We start from the raw sequence: 23,440 nt of genomic DNA on the forward strand, positions 1-23,440 counted from the left end.
AATGAACCAGGACGTGACATTTGAGGCGACAGCTGTAAATCCTGAACCAACCAACAATTTACACAAAGGTTTTTCTAAATGTCAGATTAATTTCCATTCAGTTACAAACAGGCCATGCTGTCAAATGTTTAACGGAGCGAGAAATTTTATTTCACATACTCACTCAGTGTCCAAGACTGCGAACCTAGCACAAATCTAACTTTTAATCAAAGATATTTTCCTATTCAGGGTCATTTAACGAGTGCAATGGATCGTGATTTTTTTTTAAATTCAGTTTAGTTGATTATAAAACCTTATCATAGCATCTGGAATCGCCATTAGTTCTTTGGTCAAATGGGTTTATTTAGTACAAATGGACATGGATGAAGCATTGATGATTTAAGAAGGGCTTTAAATATGACTTTATTCCCCTTAACATGGTATAATAACAGCAAAAATGTCATTCTTTATTACGACTGTTAACACACTGTTGCAAAGGCAACTCAACTATTTTGGAAGTAGAGTTGTTTTTTTTGTTCTAAACAAAATTTCTTCTTAAATGTGCGCATACAAATTTCACTAGTAAAAAAACAAACAAAAAAACAATGGTTACATTTCATTCTATGTAAATTTCTTTTAATAAATTACCCACTTATATTATATGCATTAATCAATTCATCGTATTTTGGGGGTGGGGGTGGGGGTTGCAGCCATGTTCTCTCAAACCTGCTCCTCTCTGCAGAAAACTGCAGCACAATCAACTCGGCTACTCCCGCGGCACTGTGAGTTGTTCATCATAATTAATAAAACACTTTGCGTTTGTTGATGAAGCAATTTCTACTCATTCATCTTCTTCACTCAGACCCACTGGTGAAATTAGAACTCTCAGATTCATTAACTCCATGCAGAGTTCCAGTTGGGTTGCATGTTGTTATGTTTCAGGTTTCAATATGTGAACATTTAAAACATATAAATAAGATTTTATTATTAAATTTTCTTTATATATGTCCAAAGAATGTATATATATTGTTTAAAAAAACCACTTGATATTTAGCTGCGACGACTTCTAACCTGTAATGTTATTATTTCACCACGTGAGGGCGCAAGAGGATCAGGCCTCAGCTCATGCTCTCTGGTTCTAGTGCTCCAATGAGAACACTCTGGCACTGCCTCCTGAATCTGTCTGTAAGTATCTATTGTTCCTCTGTGACTAATTACCTCCCTCTCTTCCCTCCTGAACTGCTGCATCATCTCTTTCTCTCCGCTGTCCAGCCTCTTACTGTGGCCACTCCAGCGTCTAATTGGCAGGTACGGCCGAGCATCCGCACCAAATGTGTGCTGGACCTGCAGCTTTCGCAGCTGCAGTCGCCAGACCGTCTGGGATTAAGCAGTTTGGGTCCAGATCCCACATCAACAAAGGCCAAGAAAGTGTTGGTACATCACACAGGGGAGTCGTTATTTTTTAAAGCTGGGAACTAATTACTTGCTCTTGTCATTCATGATGGTTTAGTATTAGCATGAACTGATGGAGAGTTCTGTTGGAAGCCATGATTCTGGGTTGTATTTGCCAGTATGTCAAACACGAGAGTTGTTTTTCTATTCAGTGTAACAGTAAAAAAAAAAACTGTCCCTAAATGTGCAACAACACATCTTTCTCTCACTGAAAGATGGTACTAGTTGTGTCACCACAGGGGCAGACACACCTAGGGGGTGAGAACTATTGCAGGGGCGTAAGGTAAGTCACAATTCCAGGTCTTAGACAAGGGGAAGAAACAGGTCATGATCTTGTAGCAAGGACACCCTTTGGTGGAATTATTGTTGCAGAAGTGACGTTTTTTTTGTTCCTGGACTTAGTTCAGTACTTCTCAAATAGTGTGGTGGGCCCCTCTGGTGGGGAGCAGTGAGATGCTATGGGAGGGGAGCGTGGGGGGCTTCCAATGGAATATGGCACGCATATGGACACAAAAGTACCACTGCTGCAATGCAAGCCTTCAGTCACTTGGTGGCAGCAACCCATACAGTGCTTTGTACAGATAGATAATATACATGTTACCAGCATCTCAGTAGTAGTGGTAGATTTCCTGACTGGGTGATGGACAGATTGACAGATGAGGTCAGACAGGAGTCCCCATGGACTATGATGTTTGCAGATGACATTGTGATCTGTAGTGAGAGTAGGCAGCAGCTGGAAGAGAACCTAGAGAGGTGGAGGTTTGCACTAGAAAGAAGAGGAATGAAGGTCAGTCGTAGCAAGACAGAGTACGTGTGTAAACGAAACGAAACGTCGGGGGGCGTGAAAACATTACCACTGTCCACAATTGGGGGGTGTGACAGAGAATAATTGAGTTTGATACATGTCACATCTCATCTTTTCTACTTTTACTTTCACTGGTTCTGGTTATAGAAGACATCATGTGGTTGGATGTCTGAGGAGAGGAAGTGTGTTAGAAGATGGCACCTGCGACATGTACCATCTGTCCCAGGGTTGCTAGTTCCAGCTGGAGACGGCCCATGAGACACATATTCATCTGCCACCTCGTTGACCGAGCACAGGGTGGTCTGCATCTTTGATATTCTCAAAGCGTCTCAAAGCATTATGTTGCTCCTTTTTATAATGAGACAACAATGATGATGTTTTGAAAAAAAAGCATGAATCTTAATTGGGAAAAAAAGAAAATGTGTGTCTGAAGATGTTGTCGTACAAATCAACACTATGAAAACACTGGGTGTTTATCTACCAACTTATGAGAGAGTGTCTATATTTCACCCAGACAGATGTCAGATGATGAGTTGGTTTTTTTTGGGTCGTCTCGCATCATGGTTCCTAGGAGTTCACGGATTTAACCTCATAACAGCTGCCAGTTTAACAGCTCCGCCTGAGGATATGTTTCAAACTTGAGTGATACTAATTGTTCAGATATCACTCGGTCAACATTAAAATATCCTCTGATGGTGATAATTGTGATGATGTCGACAACGTCAGTTTGTTTAATTTGTCTTTCTGTTCCAGCAATATACAGATTTTTTATTTAGGAATGTTGATTTATTTAGAACAGTGGTTCTCAAACTGTGGTATGCACTCTCTAGTGGTATGTGGGGAAAATGTGTAGCTTGTGAGAATGTGAAATAGGAAGCGAACAGTGAAGGCCTATGCTGCTATATTCTATTGTTGGTCATCATGGTGGTACTCAGAGAGATCAATGTTTTCTCAGGTGGTACAGTGCAGAAAAAGTTTTGAGAACCACTGATCTAATTTAATTTCATCATCAGTCTCATTCTACTCCCTCTCACCTCTTCTTATTTCACATGATTTCATCTTGTATCATATCTTCTTATCATGTCATGCCTCTTATATAATCTTATTTGATCTATTTCACCTCATGTCATGTCATCTTGTCTCAAGCCCAGTGGTCACGCCTTCTTCTTCCTGACTTCTGACCAGAATAGTCGTCGTATTTTGAGCTAATCCTCATCTCTGTCATGTTTGCCAGCAGTGAAGGTTTAGTTTTCAGGTCTGTAAATGTGACGATTTTATGATGTTTTTTTTTTTTTTAGCTCGGCAGTAAATCTTTCCAATTAGACCTTAGTCAACTCTAAGCAAAAAGAAGATCAGAAGAGCATCTTTTTGGGGGCAAAGTTTATTTCACTAGACAGAACACAGTGCCGTGTGAGACACATCTGGAACAGCAGTGAACTGGTAAATGGTAGTAATCTCTGTAACTGGTCCTGGAGAGAAACAAGCTGGAGTTTTCTGTGATCCAATGTGTGAGCTAATCCTAACATAACATATCTACGCAGGATACAAATAAGTCTTCGATCTTTCCAAAACCAGTGAGACATATTTACTGTTTGTCCTCTTGTAGAAAGACTTATTTAAATCTCAATCTCCTTCGTCAAGGTCATCAAGTGACAGCTGTTGGTGTTTTTTTCCTCATGTCCACGCCATGACCTCCATATCACTTTCTTGTCTTCTGAGTTTTTTTCGTCCACTGCAGCAGCTTTTTTACAACCACAAGAAACATGTGAGAGGATCGTACTTGACCAGTGAGGTCATGGTCGGCCCTTCACAGCCTAAATATGAGTAAGTTTATTAAGATTTACATCCATATGTGTATGAAACTCTAACAGTGTATACACAAAATGGTATTACTCCACTGTAAAAACAAAAAACATTTTCAATTGAATTTATTCGTTGATATAATCGGCATATACAGTATTTAAACTACCATTTATACTATTGACCATCGACATCTAATATTACTACATGACTATTTTGTCTTCATTTTATTTTTTAAGTGAAGTCGATGGATTAATTATCCCCTTATTTAAAAAAAGGATTATTATAAAGTAAATTACTTTACTTTATAATAATCCATTCACACAATCTTACCCAGCAACACAAACTGCAAACCAATGAGATGACAGAGTATTTCTTCCTCTGCTCTGAGCTGCTCATGACGCTGTATAGTTATGACGAGCCACCGGCAGGAAGTGACTGAAGACAGCTGCAGGCCGGATAACATGTCATCAGCTGCCGGACGGCAGACAGGCTATCTGGCATGTGAACCGACAGACAGTAGGGTGGAGTCGCAACTCAGTTTAACTTTTCTAATTTAGTTAATTTTGGGTTGTTGTTTCATTTGAACCTTTTAGACTTTGTCAGAATGTAGTGCTGATTAAATGTGACATTTTCATTTCATTTCATTTTTCTTTTTTTGTCCACAGAGACTGGAGATAAATCCTCAGCTGCATAGTTAAATCAACATTTGTTATTAACTGTGGGTGTTTAAGATGATTGCGCCCACATAGCAGCTTCTGGCTGTCTGATATTAATGTTCCATAAATTAATCATTTTCAGCTTTCACCTTCTGAAGCAGTAACCCGCAATGTATTTAATCTACAGCACTGTGCTGTAAAAGTAAAAGTTCAAGACAAGTATTATCTACATACCTCCTTTTTATGATGTGTTTAAGTTGTCTTTTAACAAACATCTGTAAATAGAACCACTTGGGGGTGAAAAGTTTCCCAGAAGTTTAGGTTGACTTTTGACATCTAAACACAACTTTTGAATTTCCTTAAAAAAAAAAAAAAAAAGTGACCAAACTCTGCATGATCAACATTAAATGTTTGCCCGACACTGTTGATCGCATGGAGAAAATCTCAAAATGTCAACCACCCGACGTGGGGCTCCAACCCACGACCCTGAGATTAAGAGTCTCATGCTCTACCGACTGAGCTAGCCGGGCACTGCTTTGCTAATGAAACACTACTATTCTAGCGTTGCGCTACCATGCCATAAATATATATATATGTTGTAAATGTATATATTTACATACATATTAAATACACAAAATACTGATATAATTTAGAGAATCCCATCATAAGTAAAACGCTGATTCTTCCAGTTGAGGGGCAGAAAATTAGACCCTTCCCCAGAATAACCTTTGGACACCACAAGTAATTGCATTCCGGTGCTCTACATCCTCACTGTCTTCAATAAACCCTTGACCTGCTGCAAATTTGGGAATTTTACAGTCGTTCTGCTCGGGTAGCTTAGGGGCTGCAAACGGCCGAGCTGTCGAGGTCGGAGAGCAAGCAGATGAAAGCTACCAGCGGGGAGAGGTGAAGTCTCAGTCCTGATTCAGACAGGATACCTCCAAGATATTTCACCGCCTCCGACTTTAATCATCACAGTCCAGCCTTCAGGGTGACTTTTATTAAACTTTACACCTGAAGACCATAAAGTTTTTAACTTGTTGGATTAATTTCTGAGGACCTTGTCGACAGCAGGTGCCTGATGTGCCTTTTCTGTCTGTCTTACTGTCTGTGTGTCTATCTGTGTCTTTGCAACTGTTGCGGTGAGCCTGACTGTACAGACTGATGCATATCAGAGGCACTCGTTCCTCTTGGAGGAATTCTAGTGCATGGACAAAGAAACTGATGGATGTTTCTGTTACACTGTCAGGCCGAGACAGAGGAAGGAAAGGCATAACATACTGGATGTGTGTGTATATACAGTATATATATATGTATATATATATATATATATACATATATATATGTATGTATATACGTATATATGTATATATGTATACATATATATATATATATACATATATATAGCGTATTTTGTGTGTAAACCTGAATTCTTTTAACATCGCACGTTAATTTAGATTAATGAGCATTATGAGTTTACAAAAAAGACAAAAACAAAGGAAAGTTAGGGAAAAATTAAGACTTTATTTAAATCATTTTAAACTTAATATTCAAATGTTTCTCAGTACTCAAAATGTAATTAATGTGTAATGTGTATATAGTCATCTTAAATGGAATGAAAAGCTGACCCTAATATATGATTTTACTTCATGGCATTTTCTCACCACTAAAGATGGTAGTGGGCAAACCTTTTGACTCGCGGGCAACAATTGTCCTTAAATTAAACAATTACATGTGAAAGTTCTGCATAAAAGCTAAACTTCTAAAATGCTTTTATAATTTTCTAGGTCACCTATTGGGGAAACATGTCACACAGTGACAGACTGACCTGATGGAGTCACAGCTGAGCTTCAACAATCACTCTGGTATGAAAGATGGAAGTCATGGGGTGTGTGTGAGCAGTGTGAGAGTCTGAGCAGAGGATCTGGTTTCAGGCTGAGGAGATTAATCACTCAGTCAGGGAAGATTTAGATGGTGGTGGGCGGATGACAGGAGGTGTTGTTGAAAAGGGGTGGAAGTTTTGTCAAACACAAAGTACAAAGTTCGTTGAGCAGAGATAAATATTAAGAGGTGCTTGGTTGGTTGAGACGGATCTTCAGCGCAGACTGTAGGACAAGTTCTAAGAAGATAAAACATGGGAGTGTACAATGAACAGGGGTGAGACAACAGACCCTTATTTAAACTCATTCTTCACTGCCTTCTTTTCTTTGTCTAAATCTGGTAATAGGTGTATAAATGATATCTCCTTAACCGTGGGTTGTAATCCTTATTAATCAGGACTAATCATGATTATTCTAGATCAGTGGTTCTCAAACTTGTTCTACTCTGTACCACCTGAGAAAACATTGATCTCTCTGAGTACCACCATGATGACCAACATTAGCATATAGCAGCATAGACCTTCACTATTAGCTTCCACCATAGGTGAGATGTTTAGAAAGATGTTTATGTTTAAATGTAGTATTCATTGTACATGGTATGTTTCAGATTTATTCAATTGAAAATGTATATGTGAAAATATGAATTTTATTCTGCATACCACTAGAGAGCACCAGTGGTACACGTACCACAGTTTGAGAACCACTGATCTATATCTCTCCCAGTATGATGCATTTTTTTGTTTGTTTTTGCAATGTGGAGACACAGAAGTTGTCTTTTAACAAACATCCGCGTCACAGACGGTAAATGGAACCACTTGGTGCCAAACATTGGAACTTCTTCAGTCAGAGCCCAGAAGGGAATTTTCCCCGCATACCACAGTTTAAGAACCACTGTTCTAGATAAATCAACATTCCTAAATATGACAAATGACAAAAAAAATATTATATTGCTGGAACAGAATGACAAAAAAAAACGAACTGACGTTGTCGACATTATCACAATTATCATAATCAGAATTTTCACCGCTGCCTGCAGTACCACTAACGACCTCATACTGTTATAAAACCGATTTACCCAGGCATAAGGTCATAGTTGTTGGTTTCTTGACTTTTCAGAGCAGCCGTTGAGGCACCGAAACCAGACAACATGCTAATCAAACATCAACAACGCCAGACCTCTACGGCCAACAAAACAAAAGTGGTTGAAAACAGGATGTTTGTTGGTGAGTTTTTTTGGTTTTTTATTTACCTCTGAAAAAACCTGAAAATACATAAATGGTTTGTAACACCAGTGTGAACATCGTTCAAACACAGCAGCTGAGAGCTAAGCTGTTCAGCGACAAATATTTATTTATCATGATGCTATTAATCAGTCAGGGGAGGCCGTTCTCATCTCATCCTGCAGTGGAAATCAGATTCCCACACAGGCCACCAGAGGGGAGCTTATGTACCACCAGTGGCACGAGACCTTAGTTTTTCAATTGCACTTACTGATGAAATGATCAGAAATCTCACAGTAGGGTAGCTCAGTAGTACAGTAGATCTATGGTTTACTGTAATTGCTCCCTTTTGTGGACAGTAGTATATTTGCACATCAGATTACATGCTAATATTTAAAGAACATGCTGCTCATATGTTTCATGTAAATTCATGGGTTTTGTTTCACTGAGGCTCCGGCATGTACACTATGAAACTAAAGTCTTTTTTTATGCAACTTGTTCAGAAGGGGAATTTTATGCGTGGTGATAACCTGCTGTTCTGTGTAAACAGACTCAACAGACTAAACATCTGTCCTGGCTTTAGAACACCAATGTAGCTGTCAAGCCACAACAGGGGCATGACATTATGAGGTGTGACCCAGCAGCAAGCAGTGTGACAGCAGGGCTGGCAAATGTGTTAACGCAACACAACATCACATTTACTCGGTCTGGATTTTTCCAGCTTTGTTTGAGGAAGGACAAAAACAAAGTAAATGTCCGAACATTTGTGCAGACAGGTAATTTAGTGTCGAACCCTACAATCGATTTATACAATAAAACAAAAGTGATAAACAACTTTCTGTCGATGCCTCATGTTAAAAAGGTCTAGGCATAGTTCGTTCTGATTGGCTGTCAAATCCATGATGTTTGTATGGTTCCATCAACTCGGTTTAAACGGGAATCTGTTCAACGCCTACTGTCACCTTCTGGACTAAAGGGTGAAGTGTTATGGTACGACCAGTAACTTTTTCGCTACTTCTCATTATGCTTTTTTTAACCAATGCAAATTGTCACTGGATTCTTTAACCGATACACCCTAGTAGACTAATAAATTTAAAAACAAAGGTCAGAAATATGTGGCATAAAAGTAATTTTTGCAGAGATCATTAATAATAGTAACAAATATATTTGTTGTCCTTTGGTAGTTGGAGGGTGGACACAGGAAGACCCCTCGTGTTTGGTGGAACAGTTCTGTTCAGAGTACAATGAGTGGAGGACGGCCGCACGGATGCTCAAAAACCGTGGCGCTGTGGCTGTTGGTACGCTCTCTGGACAGATCTACGCAGTAGGTGGAGAAGATAGCATCAGGTGTTACAACAGTGTGGAGAGGTGGGTCGACACTGAGGTACATGTTGTATTTCCCGTACGATTCTCTTCAGAAGTAGCCTGTCTAGCGAAACCAATTTTGCATTAAAATAATGGCAATATTGCAGTATTTGTTCTAGTTTGTAGTTCTAAATACTGTAATAATAGTACAGATGAAGTTGTTGTTGTCCATTAATTGTTGGTTATCTGTTATATCACACAAAAATATGCACATTTCTCAATGCAGGCAAAGACCAATTCAAACTCCTATACTGTAGTGTTCCGTATTTTCTATAACACACTCAATATATTACTGTATGCATAAAGCCTGCTTTTTTATAAAGCGTGCACACATTTGTTGGTGTTGCATTAATATCTGTGAACGCTAGAGGGCAGTATTGCAACAGAAACTAGAACCAGAGAACCCAAGGTCTGCAACCCTACAGGGTAAAAGAGACGATTTTATCACTTGACCCTTAAGTAAAATGTTACCGTTCTTTTCTATAGCATATTCTATCTACATATAGTCTTGAACAATACGATGCATTGGCATTGATTTTGAGTCAGGTTTAATCGGTCCATTCACAAACAACAAACATGATCTTGCAGAAAGCCAACGCTAAGAGGCTAAAGAGCACCGTATGGCTCAAGAGCCACAGGTTGTTAACCCCTGACCTAGGGGTTTTTTTTTTTTTTGTAATCACCCTCATCAACTCATGTTACCGAAGCTTTTATTCTTACGTAGGAAAAGAAAGTTTACGTAGAAAAAAACACATTTAGAAAAGCACATTTTCCCATCCCGTACTCCTGCATCAGATGTTTGTTGGAAGGAGCTGGCTGAGTTCCCAGTTCCCACAGACTGAAAGCTAGGCAATTTACCCTAAAATGATCACTCCTAGTTGGCTGGGGGCCACGGTGGAAATCCCTGGATGGAGGAATGAGCTTTAAATAGACTTTGTCGAGCAGCAGCGTTTTCTGGGTATTTATGATGTCCAAAAGTTGAGCCAGTCATTGTTTTTTTTTTACTTTAAATGATGGCAAAGAAACCCATGTCATGATATAGAAACACAGTCTGGTGCATAAAGTTCAAATTAGTTCAACACTTCCTGACGTCTGTCACTGCAGGTACAGTCCAGATACAGACAGCTGGAGCACAGACGTAGCACCCTTGAGCAGCCCACGCAGTGGAGTGTGTCTGGTGGAGATGGACGGTTACTTGTATGCCATTGGAGGACATGACGGTATAACTGCCATGAACACTGTGGAGAGGTACGATGGACTGATCCTAATGATTACTGTGTAACTGTCTTAAGGATGAATCACCAATAGACTTAAACCATATGTGTCAAACTCAAGGCCCGGGGTCCAAATACAGCCCGCCAAGCCCTTTTGTGTGGCACGCAGGAGCTTAAAAAGCATTCACTAAAGTCTATATATTCTATACATGATCTATACAGTCTTCTATTTACAACTCGCCCTTCAAGGGGAACTGTATTGCTGATGTGGCCCCTGGTTAAAATGAGTTTGACACCCCGGACTTAAACTGTCCCTATAATTGGTCCTGTACATTGATGCAAAGTTGGGACTTTTTCAGGGGATTTCTTGTGAGTTAACAGAAATTAGTGGGAATAAATGGGAACTAATTTGAAATTTAAAATATGGTGACCTGGCCCTTAATAACTTTTAATTATTATTATTATTATTAATTCAGTGGGGAAAAATATATAACAATTTATTAGGCAAAACTCAGTAGTCAGAGTAATGACTGAACTCCACTAAGGATCTGGAAGGCTCCTTGTTCAAGTCCACCAGCTGCCAAGTTACCACTGAGGTGCTCTGAGCAAGGCACACTGATTCCTGGGCGCTTATACGCTGCCCACTGTTCACTTTGGTGATGGGTTGAAAACAGAGGTCACATTTCGTTGTGTGTGCAGTGGTATGCTGTGTCACAATGACAAATAATTCACTTTCAATTTCATTTGGATTAGTCCCAAAGAAAATGTGTGATTGACATGCACCAACCTGCTGTTATTTGTCCTTTTGTTCCAGCAATATATAGAAAAAAACTCAATTAATCATGATTAATTGCAACTTATGGAGATTACAATTAATCATGGTAGTGATTAATCACAATTAAAATTCTGACTAATCATGATCAAGCCACAGCTACCGTGTAATTAATCAGATTGAAAACTTTAATTGTCTAACAGCCCTAACAGACTTTTACAAGGTGATTTCATATGTTACACTTGAGGCTACGCCTCCTATGAACATTGGTTAATATTTTGCTTATGGATGTTTGTTGTTCATTTGTAGTATTTAGAGTTGTACTTGTTGTACTAAATGTACGTACAACCAAAGAAAAGTGTGTTTTTTATTTGTAATTATTATTTCAGATATGATCTGAAAACAAACTCATGGAGCAAACAGTCGCCGATGCTGACCAGACGGAACAGAGCAGCTGCTGCAGTGCTGGGCGGTTACTTGTATGTGATTGGGGGAAACGATGGTCACACGGTTTTGAATTCAGGTGAGAAAAACAACAACAACAGTCGAAAGAAACTTTTTTCTGGGGACCCATATTTTAAAAGTCATAAACCTTCACGACCCAAGTCAATAGACATTATTCGTAAACTCCGGGGAAACATGATGTGAGACCTAAAATAATCCCTTGTGACCCACTTGAGTGTTGTGACCCAGTCTTTGAGAAACAATGGGATAGAAGATAAAAAATATTAAATACAAATGGAAATAGTTTCATTCAATGCATTTAAAATGAATGTAATGGAGTTTATAATACATAGGAACACAGTTTATAATACAGAGGAAAACTGTAGTTTTAGTTGCTTTTGTCAAATGTTATTAATCACAAATTATTATATATAATAACGTTATTTATTATTTATTATTAAGATAAACTAAAACTAATACCTTATCTGGATGTATTAGTGTAGCTGTGGCGTTATTACGGTTATTGTGGACGGTGCCACAGCTCTATCAATCTCGCCTCCATATTTTCATGCCACCGACGCCTCGCCATAGTTACTATCACTTGAGGGAGAAATGCTCCGGTTGACTCGGGGCTCTGCTTCCACTGTGCGAAAAAAATTATCGGACGACCAAATTTTCTGACATGTCAGAAATTATCCCGACCGTCCGACGGTGGTTCGGGAACAGATAATCGGCTCTCGTTACCCCCTGTACACTGTACGGAAGAAGACGAAACGGAAAATAAGGAGTCGCCATATCGTGCGTCTCAAAAATCGGGTCAAAAACGGGCTAAAATCGTACAGTGTATGCCCCGCCCTTAAAGATTTACTAAATAAAATAATGTATCTTATAACTGTTCATTTTACTTAAACGCATAGTTTTAACCAAAGTGAACACACAAACACATTTTGCTGCTTTTAACAGAGTGACCAATAAATTATCTGCCTCCGTCTAACGTAATCTGGACCAACACGATAGGTCTGCTAATGCTAATTGTCGCTCGTGCTAGCTAAAACACATTATAAAAGTTGAAACTAGCAACAGCATCAAACTACACATTCAACAGCACATAGAAAAAGCAATAGAAACAAACCTTGTGCCCGTATCAGCCAGGCGCTAATTACATTTTTTAAAAATTAAACTAAACTTCTCTGCTGTCCGTCACGTACTTTTGACCCACTTTGTCCTTTTCAAGACCGGATGTTTCTCTTTTTTTTTCTTTCAGCCGGACGCTTTCAGAATAAAACCCCCGACTTTAACGCCTGCCATAATTAAAGAATCCTGGCCTTGACGAAATGCATAAATAAACATTAGAACAACACAATCATAAAAAACAGTCGTTTAAGGCCGCGGTTGAGTAGCGGTGATAAAAAGTGATGCTAAATTAAGCCTCAACCTCCTACCATAGCTTTTCAAGGAGACTCCAGAACAGTCAAACACACATATGCACACACAGACGTTCCCTTGACCTTGCAAATATAAACAGGGTTTCTGTCATGCTGTCATTTTACTCTACTTCAGGCTGTGAGAAGGGAATGCGGGGTAAATTCCCATAGGCTTGTGTTTCGTTTAAATATTCATGAAAACTCATGTATTTACTTTATAGATTGACCGTTTATCTACTGTTATCCACTGTTCTCTTTAACGGGTGCTTTCCTCCGATCTATTCCTCCAGTGGAGCGCTACAGTCCAGCGGACGGCACCTGGACCACATGCTCCTACATGCGCTGTCCTCGGGAGAACGCCGGCTGCTGCGTTTACCTGGGTCACATCTACGTGGGCGGGGGTAAAGATCAGCTAAGCCTGCAGCTCTGTGCTATGGAGAGGTTTGACCCTGAGACCATGACGTGGTCCCCTGTGAAACACATGAGGAGTAAGAGGGACAGTGTGAGTAATGACGTGCACAGATGACAGCACTCCCTTCTGGGCTCATGACATAAAAGGACATGAGAAAGAAAAGGGCGGCGGGGGTGAGGGGGTTATAGAAAAGAAAAGAAAGACAGCAATGGGCAGGACAAGAAAAGAGGGACAGTGTAAAAGAAATGAATAATGAAATGTAAGAGAAAGGGCCAACCAAGGAAATGAAAGGTAGAGAAAAAGGGAAAGTTGAGGAATAGAAGGAAAGTAATGAAAATGAAATGTAGAGAAAGGTCCTGAAAAGAAAAGGAGAAAGATAGTAGAAAAGAAAAGAAAGGTACAAAAAAGAAGAAAGAAGGAATAGATTAAATGTGTGATAAGAAAGAAAAAAACATGGAAAAGGGGAAAAGGTAAAAATGGCAAGTAAAGGAAAGAGGAGGAAGGAAAAGAAGAATAATCTTGTTATTTTCTGTCATCAAAAAAGTTTGAACTGATGAGTGTGCAAGTTCTGCGACGACTGTTATAAACCCTCAGGGAAATAAAGTGTTATAAATGTTGTGGGAATGTTAATAATGTCTTGTCCACGGTGCCTCAGATGTCTCTGGTCGTCTTTAACGGTGTCCTGCTGGCTGTGGGAGGCTGCGATGGAACCACCAACCTGAAGACCATAGAGGCCTACAGCCATGAAACCAACACCTGGAGGTGAAGAGATAAATTCTCAGGACAGTGTGTCAAAATGACCTGGCTACAAACGTCATAGCATGTCTCACAGGATGCACTGGAAAATACTCAAAAAATACAGAAAGTTAAAGTACTTAAAATACTTTTACTTCACATTTACTATAGAACAGTCAGTAAGTATACAGAAAAACTTTTTTTATTGCCATGGATATTACAACCATATACTGTGGAGAAAAAAACCTTTTTACATTTCCTTATTTTTTGCATTTTTTTCCATTTAACAAAGCACACGATTTGCTTTAAAAAAAATTATTTCACATTTTTACTGTGAATAAATCATTGCTCGAACTGAACTGGCTTTATAAGGCAGTGCTGGATCAAAACATCGTCGGATGTACGATGAAGATGTGGATGATCGGCGGTAAACAGGAAGTGAAGAAACCAAGAAACCAACCACACGCTGATGTCACATTATGCAACCACCAGATTAAGTTGAAGCTTAACTTTATCTCCATCTCTCAGACACCTCTTCTTTATCTTTCAGACACTTTGGCAGCATGAAAAGCAAGCACCCCGGAGGAAGAGTGGCTGTGCTGTGCTGATTCACTCAACAAGACTGGCAGTTGTTTAACAGAGAAGGACAGGGGTGTTAGAGACACTGCCTAATGGACTCACTAGTTTTGGGACACGTTTTGATACGGCTCAAGTCTGAGGGGCCATAATGATTGAGTAATTAAAGAGTTCACTCCAACAGGAGACATTAGCCATTAGAAACAAATGGTAGCCCGGGCACAAAATTCATGTAATGGGTCTTTTTATGGAGCCGGCCAACAAAACAGACTGATTTTTAGTCCCATTCAGTAACATTCACAGGTTATGTGTTTATGTACTCATTTGGAATTTGGAAAGCAAAACCGGTCTGTTCTACAAGGCACCGTCTGAAGCAACATAGAAGATATGAAGATGCAAATTTTTCCTGACATTTTAATAATTCCACCCTTCAGATTGTACATACATCTACAAACATACAACACCAGCTGTTATTTGTTTCAGCAAAAAATATAGAAAGAAATGCTCATGTAATATTAAGGATTTTGATTTATATGGATTAAACACAATTAAAATACATATATATACAGTATGCGTGTGAATATATATATACACACACACACACACATATATTCACAAATATATAGATTCAAATTACGTTGCTGGAACGCATCTCGGACAGAAGTCAAGGAGCCCTTATATATGCATGTACCGCACTATAGGCGCACTTGTAATTTTCTCAAAACTCTACATCGCCTTATAACTCGGTGCGCCGTATGTATTACTCTTGGTTGTGCTTACTGAGCTCGAACCGAGTTTATAAAGTCAAACCACACAGCGCATCACACATGCTGTCACACAACTGAAGCAAGGTGGGAGTCAACAATGACAATTAGAAGATGCTCAACAACAATTGTTACAGTCTAGTTGTGTAACCCAAATCCGTGCAACATCGCGTCGTACCTCCAAACACCCGGAGACTTTACGTTGTGTTTTTGAATTGTCGATGTACTGTATGGTGCGATACAGGACGACTCAGACGCATGGCTGTCGATTTTTTCGTGGTCAAGAACTCTTTTTATTTCTCCTTTTTTGTATCGATACAGGAAAAAAACACACACTCTCTGCAAAACAACATCCGCAATTCGCCACGGAACAGCGTCAAAACAACAATACAGTGACCATCCAGAACAAAAATAGTGACAACCGCCTGACTCTGGAGGGGCAAACAACAACAGCGTCCTCCAGTGTCCAACTTAGATCACTACAATTTTCCACAAATCTCTGTCCGTATTGATCTGCCACTCCATGCGCGCCCATCTCACCGATATTGTCAAAACCCAAGTGAAGCAAACTAATTCGGGGCTTATCATCATTCCTGGTTGATTTGCCAAAGAATTCCAACCGCTAAATATTGGTGTTAACAGGACGTTCAAAGTTAAATTGCGAGCTGCGTGGAAGCATTGGATGACAGAAGGCGAACACACATTCACCAAGACGGAGGCAACGCCGGACGGATCGTGGATACCTGGACTAAGGTATCGTATCTTGTCTCAAATGTCGTCTGAGCTTTCACGAAGGTCGGAATCATCACTGAACAACTAATTAACAGCAACGAGACTCACTCATATAATGACGAGAGTGATCCGGGCATGTTTGATTGTTCCGCTTAATTGTTTTGGTTATTGCGCCTTACAACCCGATACGCCTTATGTCTAAAAAATATTCCCGTTCATTGATATTGCGCCTTATAATGCGGTGCACTTTATGTTGCGGAAAATATATATATATGTATGTTTGTATGTATATATATGTATATGTATTTATATATGTATGTGTATATATACACATACGTACATGTATATCTATATATATATTTGTATATATCAATGGATTTACCCTCTAACTCATGTTCATCAACACCCATGCGCGTTAGATTTGCGTATCATAAAAAAACACAAACCCTAAATCTGACATGAACATAAGAGCTTCATGAAACCGGGCAAAGTGCCGCATTCTGCTCCTAAGCCACGTGTTGGCCATGTCTGCTGTTAAACGGGCAGACACATAGACCAGAAGAGAAAAAAATGTACTGTTGTAACTAGTGATAGTGGAAGAAATAAAGACGTTTATGTAGCGATTTGTTTTTCCTCAGGGGTACATGATAAAGCCACTCTGAGGGCATTAAAGTAAATTGGAGTGAGAAAACAGGGTCGGACTAATAATACTCTGCAATTCACAGCTCTCCCAGAGTGACCTTAGGTATTTTAACGGCACGGCGTCCAATAATCTTGGAGCGGATTTTCATGATGCTGTATAAAAAGATTTCTCCTTTCTCACCAACAATCAGCTGAACCACAGTTTGAAGCACTTGGTCCCAAAACTTCATACAGTACTCATTGATGTCTAAGCTGAAAAACAGAAAAAAAGTTTTGTATGTCTCCAAATATAAAGTTAAAGTTTATTTTAAAAGTAAAAAAATAAGTTGAAATATGCTATACACCATTAAAATGCACAAGGCTCCAAGCTTTTTTTTTTTCTATAAAGAAAACATAGGGGGCGAGGACTATAAGCAGTGGACACTGGTCGACAGTACTGCATTGAAGCAACTTCTGGACCTGTTTCGTCAGGGCAGATTGTTTCCATGCCGTGGAAATGAAGCACCAGCCATAATAGTTTCATAAGGACATTAAAAAAAAAAAACCCAAAAAACTAGTTTACACTTTCTATACAATTACTTTTAGGTGGCTGGAAAAAAGGCAGGGTGTATAGTTAATGTACACACCTGCATAAAACTGTATTTACTGCATTTTAATGATACACGGATTTACCAGAGACCGTACTTCAAAGTCCATTCATTCAGAGGGAGTGGTGGAAAAAAAGATGATTGTGGGAAAAGAGACCTTGAATGAATGAATGAAGATTGACTGTGGGGCATGGGAAAGCATAATGAGCTGTAACTTTCAAAGAGGGAGTGAGAGTGGGGGAGAGGGAGGGAGTGAGAGAGAGGGGGAGGAGAGGGAGAGGGAGAGAGAGAGAGAGAGAGCTCTTCTTCCCCTAGAGAATAATAGGCAGAAATGTGGAGAGAGCTGAGCACAAGGAACTCACCTCAGAACAACACACATCTTCCCCAAGAAGCACACGCTGGCACACATGCCATTTCATCACGCAGGATGAATTTCTTCTTCAATTTCAGTGGGACAATGCTGAGGCACACAGAAGAAGAAGACAGAACTGTTGCAGGTAGGATTGACTTTAAAAACCACACACTGTACTGTGATGATGGGCGGAACCTCAAGAGTATTGAAAAAGTTCCATTACATGTTGTGTGTAAATGTAAAGTGAGGGTGTTTTCTTCCTATTACCACCAGGTGAGGCACACATACACCGACACTTAACAGATTTACGAATCTTGAACTATTCCATTACTGTGTGGACATTAACTGCTTGTTTAACGTCACTGAAACAACAGAAAAGTGTGATCGAATACGGCACGTAAAGCGGACACGACAGATGACAAGGCAAAAAATAACAATGTGGTTATCGTTTTAGGAGATATTCAATCGACTAAAAGCCTCCCCGATTGAATTATGAAGTCCCTACTGTCTGGTTTAAACAAGACAGGCGGTAAATCACTGCACGTCTTTCCAGCAGATGGCGAGGAAAACCAAAGGTGAATCCAAGTTGAGGAACGGACAGCTTCTCCTCCTCTCATTCTCCTCCTCCTGCTGTGGCTGCTGCATGTTCCTGGAGGATGCTGTAGCTGCCGATAGAGCGGGACGAAAACCGGCCGTGACTAGTTTCAACGATGCCCTTATGTTTAATGTCAGAGGAGACTATTCATGAGAAGATGGGAATATTTTACGATTATGACTGTGAGTGTAATGTCATGTGACTAAGTCAATTCCGTGGGACAGTAATTGCATGAATCGTCTATCGCCACGTAATAGCATTTAATTCATCCGGGTCGCGATCATATCTCGCGCATTTATAGAAAATTCAGGTGAGCGATTCATTTGGTTAGAGTGCGATCCAATCACAGCACAGGAGCCGAACTTGTTTCCTCTTATGAAGTTCATGGAGCGTCAACGCTAGCTACCTGCTGGTCGAAAGGCGTTTAAAATACGTGAGGGAATAATAAGTTATACAGTGGTGGGTTTAACCTTGGGCTTTGTCTGTTTCTACCGGACGTTTTTTTGTTTTCCACATGACTGCTGCGGTCAAAGCTTTCTAGCAACGATATTAGAGTGATCTCAGAGACGCAGCGACCACAAACATCCTGTGCTGCACAAGCTGCACAGGCTGCACAGCTTGATCAGACTACGGGGATGTGTTACTAAAACGACTCCTTGTTCATGGCGATGGAACCTCTGGAGCAAAACCAGGTAAAACAAGTCAGAAATTAGTGTATGTAGATTCGTTTTCCTTGAATAATTCGTTGTTGTTGAGGCTACTTTTATAGTGAGATAGATGTATTTCTTTCTCGTGAAACCGTAGTATAGTATACGGTTTCATGCGCTGTCATATTAATGTCTGTGTTGTAACAGTCTTCTGTGACGTCACTGTGTTGGTTGGTTGGTAGTGTTGATTATTGAAATCGGGCTCTATTATGTTGCATTACTTTTAAGTCAATGCTTATTGACGTTATTTTGAAAGTTACTAATTGAGGTGCGGAAGTTTATGGGCTGTGGGATACAGACCAGCCCAACTCCCAAACCCTCATAGTGATGTGCACTGTACGGTAAAGTACCGGCAGCCGTGGTTGCCGAAAAAGTGCCGTAAAATTACAGTAAAACACTTTCTTCGTTTACGGTAAAAAACTGTATGTATTTCAGTATTTTACTGTTAAAAAAAAGTTCTAAAATTTGAAAAATACATTGTTTTAATTTAAAATTTACATGGGGATTTTTGTATTTATTATTATTTTAACAGTACAATGCAGGCAGCCGTGGTTAATTCACGGCTTGATAATGTTGACTTGATTCCTTATTTTTCTGTACAATTAACAGTATAAATTGTAAGCTACAAATGTACTGTAAAAAACTGTAAAAGATACCATAAATTCTTGCAAATATTAAGGTCCAAACAGAAATTCCCTAAAAATTACAGTAAATGCGTGATAGTGAAAATGTAGGATGTGCATTTTTAATCCTTATGTAGTGCAGCCCTACGTTTTTTCTGTAAACTTCATACACAGCACATGAATTAATATTGTTAAATTAGTTAATGTTCCAAAAAACATTCACCGTAGTACTTTCCAATGCAAACTCTTTATTTGAAGTCCAAATGTTTCCAACTTTGCCAGCACAATAAACTGCAGTAAAAACGTAAAAACACTCTACTTAAAACTGTAACAGTTTGAAAAAGCCAGCGATTATTTTCTTCTTTTTACACTCAACTTTGGTGACTCTGTAGATGAGAAGAAACTCCTTCATGAGAGAGAGAGAGGGTGAGAACAAAATTAGTTTCGTTTCTTTTTAAAATGATTGCAGTGAGCAAAATGAGTGGACAGATTTAATAGGTACACACCCTTAACAACAAAATATCTGCAGTGTATATCATATCAAACGTACCTTTTATCACATCATCCCTCAACATGGTTGGAAAAGTCTGAGATCAGTGTCAAGACTCTGGGATTGACCAATAACACTTACTCTTCTTCCAGGATTTATTGAAAAGAAACACCTTTAAAAAAGAAGGAAAGGAAAAGAGAGAGAGAGAGTTTACTCAGCATTACTGCATGCAGGGTATGCTAGGAACTATTTGTAATTCTAATAATGATAAAGAATTCAATTTGTACCATTTGAGGAACTCAAGTGTGCACTGTAGTTTCACCGGGTAGTGTATCAGCACCAATGCAGGAGGACCCTAGGAATAAAAATAATAATTAAAAAATGACATTAAATGACAACAGCTTCAATATCAGCATAACTAGAAATTCAATGGTACTCACTGACGTTCACAAAGTGAGAGGGTGCATTTTAATGGTGTTAAAGTCACGTCCTGATAAACTGCCGATGTACTGGGCTGCATTAGAATCTAAAGTGTTACGCCCTTCTGTGCTTTGACCAAGGTTGTATATAAATGTGGTATAAATTTTATTAATATTTTAGATTGAATCCCCCCAAAATTTAAGGTTTGTACACAATCAATTCTACACATTTATAATAGCAACTCTTTAGATTTGCAAATAGTGAAGGTAGTAGTAGCGTTTACCATCCACGGACTGAGTATGACCTTAGAGAAGCTTTACAAACTTATATTGCTTTTCTAATATATGTTTGTCTTTGAAAATTAAATCATTGAAAGTATTCAAAAAATAGTACTTCTAGGAAGACTGTTAACTGTCACCTTCAAAATAATAGGAACTACGCTAACGTTTGTGTGCAGAATTATCTTACTACAACGATCTTACTAATACAAGGAGCAGTCGCATCCTGTATCAGTCCTGTATATTTACCCGGCTGGTTTGTTTGACTAAATCTGTGGGACTATTATGTGCACATGGTCTCTTACCAGTAGAAAAAACAGACCATATTATCTTAAGTAACAAGATTTGTTTCACTTACAAAGTGATGCACTTTGCGTTTCACCCTTGAAGTCTTGACTACTTGTCATCTCTTTCTCAACAATGTTGTTTTTCCTCTTTCTGTCTCCTCTCCTTAGCACTCTTTTCTCATTCTGCACGTCTGGTCTACGCTTTCACTACTAATCTGGGGGGATTGTGTCTCCATGGTTGCTATTAGTGCACTCAAGACTGCCCACACCGTACCATAGGATGACCACACACACAAATGTACCATTGTGTAATAGGCACTTTTGTTTGCCCTGGGGATACTTTAAATGGAATTTGATTAAATATAAACACCGTTGACAGGAACAACAAAAACCAACAATGTTATTGAATTGAAAAGTAACTCTAGATAAAAGCTGTTCTTCTTTGCATCACAAGGAGAAAGACACCAATACTGGGACTTGACGGCCTGGTATTGATGTTATAAAATATCTGTGATTACTCAATCTACTGCTTGAATAAAACAAACAAATCCAAAATTGACGGGTAAGGTGAGGCTTTTAGTACAAGCCTATTAGTGCCTTGTTGGTATGGAGATGTTATACCACTTACATGTGCTGACCAAAGAATGGAGAACCTTGTGTTTAACCTACATTTGCGTTTAGCAGATGCTTTTAACCAAAGCGACTTACTTAAGTGCGGGATGTATCATCAGGGGGTTGCTCTGGGAATCAAACCCAGGACTGTCCGCTCTTTCTTTGCTTGAGTGCTAGCCTCTGCAGCCACCTGTGGACCAGCACATATGGTCCACAGGTAGACTTCTGGTGCACCAGATGTAGACTCTGTCTGTGTTTACTGTCGTCATTTAGCTGCAGTTATTTTTAGTTTTAGTATTTTAATTCTTCCCCTCTCTCTCTGTCTTTCTCTCTTTCTCTCTCTCTCTTTCTCTCTCCCCCCTTTCTCATGAAACCCTCCGTCAGAGGTAGCTATGAATCCACCACGACAGGCATCAACCTCCCATGCTGACAGGTAATTTCCATCACTTCTCCTTAAAAAAACTTCTTGACAACAAATGGATGCTCACATATAATGCACTGATTAAGGCAACACATGGTGTAAACGCATATCTTTATGTTTTGCTTTTTCTACCAGTCTTGGCTGAGGGTTTTAGAAAATGTCAAATGAATCTGATTCTTAATGATTTGTTAAATGGCATTCGTTGAATCGTTTCGTTTAGACCAGTGAAAATTTAAGTTTAGAAAATTATCCAATTTCACTTAATTGGGCTGAAAACTGTTGCTTATTTATTGCAAATTCTTTGAAAATTAAAAAAAAAAAATCAAAACTGTTTAAGAAGATCTTTGTGAGTGTCTTTCTTTAATTCCTGCCAGTACATCAGCATTGTCTTCAACTAAACAGGACAGCGATTTTACTCAATTATGAGGTTATTATATTTAATTAAATACACTTTTTGTGAGATTTCTGTTTGGTGTTGTGCCGTTGAGTTTTTCCTGATGATACATATCTGCCGTGGCTCAAAAAAGGTTGGGAAACACCAGTTTACACATTTTCACACATTCAAAATTAGATCCCTTTTCTCCAACGATGCCAATAATTTACGTAACTGTTGCATCTCTTTAGGTGCATAGAGAAAACAACCCTGTAATTAAATGTGTTCTTCAATTATTTTTGGTCTATAGTTGTCCCTTTAAGTCAAAGTAATGATCTGCCTATAGTTGACGTCAGCCTTTCTGTCGTCACAGATATATATATATATATATATATTGATCAAATTATACAGATATACAGTATGATCACGTGAATTACTTAATATATTTAGAACTACCATCTGAACCTTGCTTCTCATTAGTAACAGTCCAGATTAGGAAAATAAGAAAAGCGGGAAAAACAGATTTATTTCAGTCTGAAGCGTCATTGTCAACCTGTATCACCAAAGAACATTCATTATCTAAAACATTAGCATTCATTTGTAAATAATGTTCAAATAATCGCGGATTCAAAAGGTAGATTGCAATGAAGTTCATCTATAACTTGATATGAAAACATATATAAATACCATATCTGTGTCATTTACATTCGTCTCCAAGATATGATAGGTAATAACGTCTAAAAAATGGCTGCTACAGTGTGTATCATATGAGTGAGCAAAGTGCAGAGGCTGTTGTATTATTAAGGAGTGGCCCTTGTCC

General features: G+C 39.0%; 1 protein-coding gene and 1 non-coding gene across 5 annotated transcripts; one reads left to right on the top strand and one right to left on the bottom strand.

Moving 5' to 3' along the window:
* The first annotated feature begins 657 nt into the window (after positions 1 to 657).
* Positions 658 to 15,822, top strand: LOC103397830 (kelch-like protein 20). 4 transcript variants are annotated; one of them, XM_025053457.1, is made up of 9 exons: positions 659 to 1,164; positions 1,252 to 1,409; positions 7,692 to 7,798; positions 8,980 to 9,163; positions 10,265 to 10,408; positions 11,536 to 11,669; positions 13,305 to 13,516; positions 14,082 to 14,188; positions 14,712 to 15,822. In XM_025053457.1, the coding sequence occupies exons 1-9, from the start codon at positions 1,105 to 1,107 to the stop codon at positions 14,767 to 14,769; spliced, it is 1,164 nt and encodes a 387-aa protein (XP_024909225.1). In that variant the 5' UTR covers positions 659 to 1,104; the 3' UTR covers positions 14,770 to 15,822. The 4 variants fall into 4 exon arrangements, with proteins under 4 accessions (XP_024909224.1, XP_024909225.1, XP_008334447.1 ...); XM_025053456.1 differs by having other exon boundaries at positions 658 to 1,409; XM_008336225.2 differs by lacking the exons at positions 659 to 1,164; positions 1,252 to 1,409 and adding an exon at positions 6,245 to 6,852.
* On the bottom strand, positions 5,153 to 5,225 carry trnak-cuu (transfer RNA lysine (anticodon CUU)). The gene has a single exon. It is a non-coding gene; the product is annotated as a tRNA-Lys (tRNA).
* Positions 15,823 to 23,440: the final 7,618 nt, after the last annotated feature.

This window comes from Cynoglossus semilaevis, chromosome Z (assembly GCF_000523025.1).
Source record: "Cynoglossus semilaevis isolate Cse_v1.0 chromosome Z, Cse_v1.0, whole genome shotgun sequence".
In the NCBI taxonomy this organism is placed as follows: Eukaryota; Metazoa; Chordata; class Actinopteri; order Pleuronectiformes; family Cynoglossidae; genus Cynoglossus; species Cynoglossus semilaevis.